Source organism: Octopus sinensis, unplaced genomic scaffold (assembly GCF_006345805.1).
Source record: "Octopus sinensis unplaced genomic scaffold, ASM634580v1 Contig20326, whole genome shotgun sequence".
NCBI lineage: Eukaryota > Metazoa > Mollusca > Cephalopoda > Octopoda > Octopodidae > Octopus > Octopus sinensis.
Window position 1 is genome coordinate 52,501 of NW_021837038.1, and position 10,000 is coordinate 62,500.

General features: G+C 39.3%; 1 protein-coding gene across 1 annotated transcript in view; it reads left to right on the top strand.

Annotated features, from left to right (window-relative positions):
- LOC115232312 (acyl-coenzyme A amino acid N-acyltransferase 1-like) overlaps positions 1–9,220 on the top strand; it is a 51,092-nt gene extending 41,872 nt beyond the window's left edge. The window contains exon 4 of the mRNA XM_036500335.1: positions 7,767–9,220. Coding sequence (XP_036356228.1) covers positions 7,767–9,025 — 1,259 coding nt within the window. The 3' untranslated portion in view covers positions 9,026–9,220. The remainder of the gene's footprint in view (positions 1–7,766) is intronic.
- Positions 9,221–10,000: the final 780 nt, after the last annotated feature.

Here is a 10,000-nt window from a genome sequence, read left to right on the forward strand (position 1 = left end):
ATGAAAGGCAGAGTCGACCTTTGCGGAATTTGGGATCTTTTCGGTTTGAACGGCAGTTTTTTCTAGTGGTGTCATATGAAATTGTCACCCATAATAATGACCCTAGTATAGATCTATTGCATTTCAATCTGTTTTAGGGTTAGGATTAGTCAGGGTTAGTTAGGGTTAGGGTTGTGAGGAAGGGTATCTTTTTTTCTTCACAAATGTAAATAAACCCAATCTGTTTCTTAAACGAGGGACATATTCATATGGCACAGAATGTTTTTTTTACCTCAATGGACGTCATTGATTGGTTGAAATTGCAGAAATTGAAGAAAAAACAACAACAAATATCTAACAAACTATAGAATTTTCTCAATAAAGCCAAGAGAAAAAGAGGCAATCTTTCGTCTCTAGTAGACCTTTCCGTCGATTTCCGTAAAAAATTTTTTTTTTTTACATATGGGCTTGCGGGAAGTTTTGAAGTGATGAGAGCGAAAGAGACTAAGAGAAAGCGATTGTATGACGAGGGAAGTTCTTTTGAAGTTACCGTGCATGGCAAGCATTGATGTACATGTGCGTGTGTGTGTGTTTGATGGGGTGTGGGAGACAGACAGTATGTTGTGTAAGTGAAGTGCTTCTGTTAGTGTGTGTGAAAGAAAGAGATAACTGAAATTTTTTACTCGGTGTATGTGTATATGTATGTATATTACTTCAAAAGTTCCCGCAAGCCCATATGTAAAAAAAAAAATTCTTTACGGAAATCGACGGTGTATGTGTATATGTATGTATATATTACTTCAAAAGTTTCCGCAAGCCCATATGTAAAAAAAAAAAAAAAATTATTTACGGAAATCGACGGAAAGGTCTACTAGAGACGAAAGATCGCCGAAAAAGATGTTTTATAAACCCACTCTACCAGTATACGAAGCTTAAAAGTGTTTAGTTACCTAGAAATTATGCTAAAAAAACTGCCGTTCAAACCGAAAAGATCCCCTCTCCCTTCACGCCCCTTTTTTGTATTTTAGTTCTCTCCTTTTTTTTTTTTTTTCCCCTTATCTCATCCTATCACCCTTCTGCCACCTATCTTTTATCTAATTCTCTCCCCTTCCTCCTGCTTACACTTCTCACCAACTCCCACCTTCTCTAAACAGTGTCTATATCTTAATTAGCCAAACATCACATCAGGAGATGATAAGAGGGTTCGTTCCCTCTCTTGGACTACCTTGACTATTATCATGCTTTACTTAACCCAAAGGTGAGATATAATTAATACATCATTCACACTATTTACTAGTTTCTATCTGATTTATTCGATTAATGTCATAACCTTGGTGTTATTCACAATTCTTTCGCTAATTGCTTTTTGACGGAATTCAATTTACGGTACTCTTTACTCTTTTACTTGTTTCAGTCATTTGACTGCGGCCATGCTGGAGCACCGCCTTTTAGTCGAGCAAATCGACCCCAGGACTTATTCTTATGTAAGCCTATGAAGGCGGCGAGCTGGCAGAATCGTTAGCACGCCGGGCGAAATGCTCAGCAGTATTTCGTCTGTCGTTACGTTCTGGGTTCAAACACCGCCGAGGTCGACTTTGCCTTTCATCCTTTCGGGGTCGATAAATAAAGTACCAATTGCGCACTGGGGTCGATGTAGTTGACTCAATCCCTTTGTCGGTACTTGTCTATTGTCGTGGTCCCGGTTTCGCACACGCGCCAGACGTAGGTACTCGATACTCGAGATCCTACGAGGTGACTTGCGCATGCGCAGTGCAGAATTCGCGCATGCGCGTTACCCCCCCCTAAAAAAAAGGCGTTGGATTTCACTAAAAATATATATGTGTGTGTGTGTGGTGTGTGTATATATAACATTTTCAATTTTACACAAAAAAATTACATAGTCGCTTTCCTCGCGGATTTACAGATAAATGAATTAATTACTATTTTACAGAATAAAATTAATGAATTAATTATATAAATTAAATAATTCTTGAAAATTAATTAATATTAATAATATTTTTTGAACAAAGTAAATAATTTATAAAACTTGGTTAATAATTTTTTTTACACAAACGCGAACGTATATAATTTGTGAAACTTTTTTTTTTTTACAGACGTATATAATTTGGTAAACTTAATGAATTAATTTCTTATCATCATCATCATCGTTTAACGTCCGTTCTCCATGCCAGCATGGGTTGGACGGTTCGACCGGGGATCTGGGAAGCCAGAAGGCTGCACCAGACTCCAGTCTTATCTGGAGTCTTATCTTTCTACAGCTGGATGCCCTTCCTAACGCCAACCACTCCGAGAGTGTAGTGGGTGCTTTTTACATGCCACCCGCACAGGTGCCAGGCGAGGCTGGCAACGGCCACGGTCGGATTGGTGCCAGTCGAGGCGGCTCTGGCATCGGCCACGATTCGGATAGTGCTTTTTACGTACCACCAGTCCAGGGGTCCTGGCATTTGCCGGGTGTCACACTTGCCCCAACATGTCTTCGCAAGCAAAGGGGGTTGGCATGTGTGCCTGTCGTGGGATGAGGTTCGATATCAACTTCGCTTGCCTCAACAGGTCTTTGTGTATAAATGTATAAATTTTTCGCACTAAATTCTTTCCGTAGAATTTATCAAAAAACGCGCAAAATTATTCCGTAGAATTTATCAAATTAAAAAACGCAAAATTAATATATTTTTTGAAATTGCAAATTATTTAGAATATAAAACAAATGAAGTTAAATTTTAAAAATAAATGTCATATACTTATACTCTGTAAGGTGCTGTGTTCACACTTCAATTTACTATTTTCTAGAAATGTTGCTTTTCTAATTGAAACAATTTTTCTCAATCTCCATTTAAAAGTCCATCATGTCTCTTGAGACATATCAAAATGAACAACTTTGAATTACGCGGCGGCGGTGGTGGTGTGAGGTTCTAATTTTTTCGCGTGTGCGAAACCGGGACCACGACAATAGACAAGTACCCTTATTCTTATGTAAGCCTATGAAGGCGGCGAGCTGGCAGAATCGTTAGCACGCCGGGCGAAATGCTCAGCAGTATTTCGTCTGTCGTTACGTTCTGGGTTCAAACACCGCCGAGGTCGACTTTGCCTTTCATCCTTTCGGGGTCGATAAATAAAGTACCAGCTGCGCACTGGGGTCGATGTAGTTGACTTAATCCCTTTGTCTGTCTGTCTTTGTTTGTCCCCTCTATGTTTAGCCCCTTGTGGGCAATAAAGAAATATATTCTTATGTAAGCCTAATACTTATTCTATATACATATATACGACAGGCTTCTTTTAGTTTCCGCCTACCAAATCCACTCACAAGGCTTTGATCGGCCCGAGGCTATAGCAGAAGACACTTGCCCAAGGTTCCACGCAGTGGGACTGAACCCAGAACCATGTGGTTCGTAAGCAAGATACTTACCACACAGCCACTCCTGCGCCTATTTATATATATATATATATATACGACAGGCTTCTTTCAGTTTCCGTCTACCAAATCCACTCACAAAGCATTGGTCGGCCCGGGGCTATAACAGAAGACACTTGCCAAGGTTCCACGCAGTGGGACTGAACCCAGAACCATGTGGTTCGTAAGCAAGATACTTACCACACAGCCACTCCTGCGCCTATTTATATATATATATATATATACGACAGGCTTCTTTCAGTTTCCGTCTACCAAATCCACTCACAAAGCATTGGTCGGCCCGGGGCTATAACAGAAGACACTTGCCCAAGATGCTACGCAGTGGGACTGAACTCGAAACCATGTGATTCGTAAGCAAGATACTTACCACACAGCCACTCCTGCGCCTATTTATATATATATATACGACAGGCTTCTTTCAGTTTCCGTCTACCAAATCCACTCACAAGGCATTGGTCGGCCCGGGGCTATAGTAGAAGACACTTGCCCAAGTTGCTACGCAGTGGGACTGAACTCGAAACCATGTGGTTGGTTAGCAAGCTACTTACCACACAGCCACTCCTGCGCCATTTATTTATTTCTTCATAAATGGAATATTTTTCCCAACGAAATTCTTTTACGAATAGCTTTCAGACGGTGAATTCGATTATATCGGAGTTCGATATGGAAACTTTGTTTCGGAGGTGAGTGGAGAGGAGTTTAGAAAACTTCACCTGGATAGATTTTGTTTTTGCACAATTCACAGAAATATAGATCGCATCCTCTCCCGATGGCTCCGTAAATTTGCTAGCATCCGATATGCATAGCTTTCAACTGGTTTGAAGATTAGGTTTATATCGGAATCGAATGTAAAATCAAAAGAAAAACGTTGGTGAGCACTCACACATGCATATTTTCAGACCTGACCCTTGTCGCATGCGTTATCTCTCTATATATAAACGGCAGTTTGTCTGTGCGTGTTTCTGTGTGTCTGTTTGCTTGTACCCTCACTCTGACCACGGCTTTCAACCGATTCTGATGAAACTTGACACACACATAGCCCAATGTCATAATTCAAAACTAACGCAGCGAAAATTTTGAAAAGTTCCCCCTGTTCTGAAAAAAATCGATAAATTCGACATGGGGTCGACAATCAGAAACACAAACCACAAACTGTCTAGGGGACGCAACTCCACCTTTTTTAAATCTCAAAAAAAATTTACCATCATTTTTTTCCTATTTTTTGGATATAACTCTCTAAAAATGCTTTATAGTTATTTCCCTTACAAACCTGAGCAACGCCGGGCGATACTGCTAGTACGTTATATAATATAAGGGAAGAAGGTGGCGAGCTGGCAGAACCGTTAGCACGCCGGGCGAAATGCTTTGCGGTATTTCGTCTGCCGTTACGTTCTGAGTTCAAATTCCGCCGAGGTTGACTTTGCCTTTCATCCTTTCGGGGTCGATATAATTGACTTAATCCGTTTGTCTATCCTTGTTTGACCCCTCTGTGTTTAGCCCCTTGTGGGTAGTAAAGAAATAGGTATTTCGTCTGCCGTTATGTTCTGAGTTCAAATTCCGCCAATGTCAACTCTGCCTTTTATCCTTTCGGGGTCGATAAATTAAGTACCAGTTACGCACTGGGTTCGATATAATCGACTTAATCCGTTTGTCTGTCCTTGTTTAGCCCCTTGTGGGTAGTAAAGAAATAGGTATTTGGTCAGTCGCTACGTTCTGAGTTCAAATTCTGTCGAGGTCGACTTTACCTTTTATCCTTTTGGGGTCGATTAAATAAGTACCAGTTACGCACTGGGGTCGATATAATCGACTTAATACCTATGTCTGTCCTTGCTTGTCCCCTTTATGTTTAGCCCCTTGTGGGTAATAAAGAAATAGGAATTTCGTCAGCCGCTACGTTCTGAGTTCAAATTCCGTCGAGGTCGACTTTACCTTTTATCCTTTCGGGGTCGATTAAATAAGTACCAGTTACGCACTGGGGTCGATATAATCGACTTAATACCTATGTCTGTCCTTGCTTGTCCCCTTTATGTTTAGCCCCTTGTGGGTAATAAAGAAATAGGTATTTGGTCAGTCGCTACGTTCTGAGTTCAAATTCCGCCGAGGTCGATGTAATTGACCAGTCCCTCCCCCCCATATTTCAGACCATGTATCTATAGTAAAAAGGTTATATAAGGGGGTGGGGCAGAAGAAGTAATATTTACTGCATTTTACACTTTGAGAAGAAAAAAAAAAAATTTTCACAAATTGCATCACAAAAACTGTATCGGCTTTTCTAAATGCATTAAAAATACTATTACATGTGTGTGTGTGTGTATATATATATATATATAATGTTTTGTGTGTGTATATATATATATATATACCGGAGTAAACACATAAATGTGAAACACGGCAGAAAAAAGAGTACTCAAATACCAGTGGTAGAGTAATATGCTTTATTTAAAGCAGCAGAAAATTCAACAAAACCTGTTACTCTGAGTTTCACGTTTCCGTTCGTCGGACTCATTATCTTTTATTAAACTTTTAATAATTTTGATATATATTTAAAATAATATAAATTAATTAATTTTATGTATTGGCTTAAGTTTTTCATTGTTTGATTTGCCTAATAGTGGTTTTATCTCTAATTTAATATAATATATATATATATATATAATGTTTTGTGTTAGCATTGCTTGACAACCGATGCTGGTGTGTTTGCGTCCCCGTCACTTAGCAGTTCAGCAAAAGAGACCGATAGAATAAGTACTGGGCTTACAAAGAATAAGTCCCGGGGTTGAGTTGCTCGATTAAAGGCGGTTAGTGACAGGATGTTGTCTGTTTTAGTCGCAGCAGATGATTTTAGCTCAATAGAGGGCATAGGATTGGTTAAAATTCGAAAAATTAAACTACGTTAAACTTACAAATTACAATTTTCTCAAGAAAGCCAAAAGAAAAAATGTTTTATTTTGACACATTCTACCAGTATACGAAGTTTAAAAGTGTTTAGCTAACCAGAAATTGTGTTGAAAACTGCCGTTCAAAAGGAAAAGATCCGTTTTGCTTTAGTACATGTGTGTGTAACACAGTTATTACATGTGTATATATTCTTCTAAGCTGAAGTGAAGACATGTTCTTTGTCTAATTCCTTGCCTTCTTGGAGGTTTTAGGTAAAATTATACTAATGTGTCCATCTGTTTTAAAATAATTAAATTCTATGTCTTTGTGCAGCTGAGGATTGCTCTGCATTTAAATTGATGTAATGATTGCATTGTTCAATTTAATGGTGTTGCTTGAAACGATCGTACTGCATTACCTCTGGATATCCTGTTGCTTATTTTGATTTTAATCACCTTATTTTGAAACTGTATGGATAATACTGTACTAAATTATGGTACCTCAACTTAAGTACCATATTCAGCTGAATCTAAATTTTTGCTTTACACACACACACACACATACATACATACACACACACACACACACACACATATATATAGAGTGGTTGTATACTGTCAACTTAACGTGACAGTCCTGTAAGGGAATTACACCACCACTGTTTAGCTCTAGGAAGCATCGACGCTTCCTGTCGGCCATGACACATTTCCTGTGTCCTTATATATTTTGTCTTCCCTTCGTAAATGTATATAAGGACACAGAAAATGTGTCGAGGCTGACAGGAAGCGTCGATGCTTCCTAGAGCTAAACAGCGGTGGTGTAACCCCCTACTGTCATGTTCACTTTAGATTGACAGTATACAACCATTCTATCACCCCACCACCGTACATATCTCTATGAGATATTTAGAAATTCAATATATATATATATATATACATACATCAGTTATCACCATGATTGATTGCTAGCCACTAAACCTTTTTTTTATTCTCTCTATTTCCTCGTGTTCCTTTCTGTTGAAGAGCCTAGGCTCGAAATGTAAAAGACTTTCTCACCTTCCCAAGCGTTAAACTAATACACCTGTTTGTTGTTTACACACCTGTCTTCATGTTCTGTTTTTTGTAAATTCCAACTATATATATATAAATACACACATATATACATATACACACATATACATAAATACATATGGCTTGACAGGTCCATATTAACTTCACCTGTGTTATTATTTATATAATCATTACATCTGATCCTACATCTAATTAATTCTTATGTTAATAAGTAATTAAAGTCACTGTTTTATAAGCAAAACCTGCTTGTCTAAACCGTGAATTCTGTTCTAAAACTCATTTAATTTTTGTGTTTTTCTTCTGCAGTCCTCCAAGTAAACACTGACCGAGAAAGATGATCCTCCGTCCATCCTACCAACTACTCTCTGCTCTACGTCATATACCCACCTACCCAAAATTCTTATCCAGAGCGCTAGTTTCGGTAACAGTGAATCCAGAAAAGGGTTTGGTCGATGAGCAATTGTCTGTGAGTGTTTCTGGTTTGAAACCTGAAGAAAATGTCACAGTCAGTGCCACAATCGAACAGAGCTCAAAGAAAAGAGAAACCGTTTTCAGGTCTTTCGGACATTTCAAAGCTTCAGTTGACGGATGTGTTAATCTGGTCACTGACCCATGTTTAGCGGGAACTTACAGTGGAATTGATCCCATGGGATTATTTTGGAGTATGACTCAAGTAGTTGGAAAACATGGTAGAATTATGACTCATGATGCCACCAAATCTTTGGATTACACTGTGATGGTCCACCCTGGTCATATCTCACAGAATTCTGAGTTTACCTCTGATATAAAACCATTAGCAACCAAGTTGGTTCCACGATCGTTTATGAGATCTGGTGTCCGCAAAATCACAGTTTACCACGGAAGACTTCGGGGTAGTTTATTCATACCAAGTGACGAAACGACCAACAGACGACGACGGCAATACCCTGCTGTGATAGATCTATCTGGAAGCACCGGTTCTTTGATAGAATCCAGAGGGGCTCTGTTAGCATCCCATGGATTTATTACTTTAAGTTTGGCCTATTTTGCTTATGAAGACTTACCATCGGCCATCACCGATGTTGACTTTGAATATTTCGAAGAGGCTATTGAGTGGCTTATCAACCACGAGCAGGTTTCCAGCGAGAAAGGTATAGGTGTGTTAGGGACATCTCTAGGAGGAATAATAGCTCTCTACATAGCAAAAGAGTGCCCGCAAGTTAGCGCTGTTATAAGTATAAATGCTTCGCCAGCCTTCTTTGTTTTTAGTATCCGCCATAACGGTAAACAGATTCCAAGCTCTCCTCTGGAATGTGGCAGTTTTGAATTGAAAGATGATGGGAGTTTATTGGCATTGTGGAAAGTAGATGAATCCAAACTCTTTTATTTCGATGAGACTTGTCGTAGCAAAGTATTGTTTCTGATTAGCGGTGATGACCAAGTGGTTTATACAAGTGACTATTACCTCTGGTTTGACAAGTTAACGCCAGCCAAGAGAAAAGATGTTGAATTCGTTATGTATGAGGATGCTGGTCACCTTTTGGAACCCCCATACACCCCTCTGTTTAATACTTGTTATGCTGCTCTGTATGGCCGTCCGACTGTATTTGGGGGTTACCCCCGACCACACGCTGAGGCACAAGAAAAGTCCTGGTTAAAGATCAGGGAATTTTTTGCTGAAAATCTATAAAAATTTCAACAGTGATTCGATAATGTAGATTATTTATGTGATAACGAGATCACTAATGATAATAAAGTAGCAAGCTGTCAGAACAGTGAGTGCTCGGGGCAAAATGCTTTATTTTACTAAATTCTACTTCATTTTCAAAAAAATTTTACGTGCCACTGGCACAGGTGCCAGGCGGGGTTGGCAATGGCCACGATCGGATTGGTGCTTTTTATGTGCAGGTGGCAAGTAAATAATAATAATAATAATAATAATAATAATTGTGTACAGTGCTCAGGTGCACTACAACTCATCTAAAGTGTATGTATAATCAGGTGTAGTTTCAGCGGATTTCGGAAAGCATGAGGGCCTTAAAGGATGCAGTGTCATGGCAGTCAACAACTGACGCAGGCAGTTTATTCCATGCTTCAGCAACTCTGAGCGTGAAAAAATGTTTCCGAAAGTCATGGGAGCTGTATTGTTTTCTGACTTTGTAGGCATGTCCACGTGTGTTAGACACATGGAGATCAAAAAGGTGTTCAGTGTTGTTGTTGGTGAGGTGATACCTGTAAAGTTAGTCTTTTGTATTTTATAATAATAATAATAATAATAATTGTGTACAGTGCTCAGGTGCACTACAACTCATCTAAAGTGCATATATAATCAGGTGTAGTTTCGGCGGATTTCGGAAAGCATGAGGGCCTTAAAGGATGCAGTGTCATGGTAGTCAACAACTGACGCAGGCAGTTTATTCCATGCTTCAGCAACTCTGAGCGTGAAAAAATGTTTCCGAAAGTCATGGGAGCTGTGCTGTTTTCTGACTTTGTAGGCATGTCCACGTGTGTTAGACACATGGAGATCAAAAAGGTGTTCAGTGTTGTTGTTGGTGAGGTGGTTGATAACACTGTTTTGCCCCTGTGCTTGAGGAGATCCATTGAGTCAAGTACACCAACATCAAAAATCAATGGAAACTGCAGTTGTGAAACCTGTGCCAGTGGC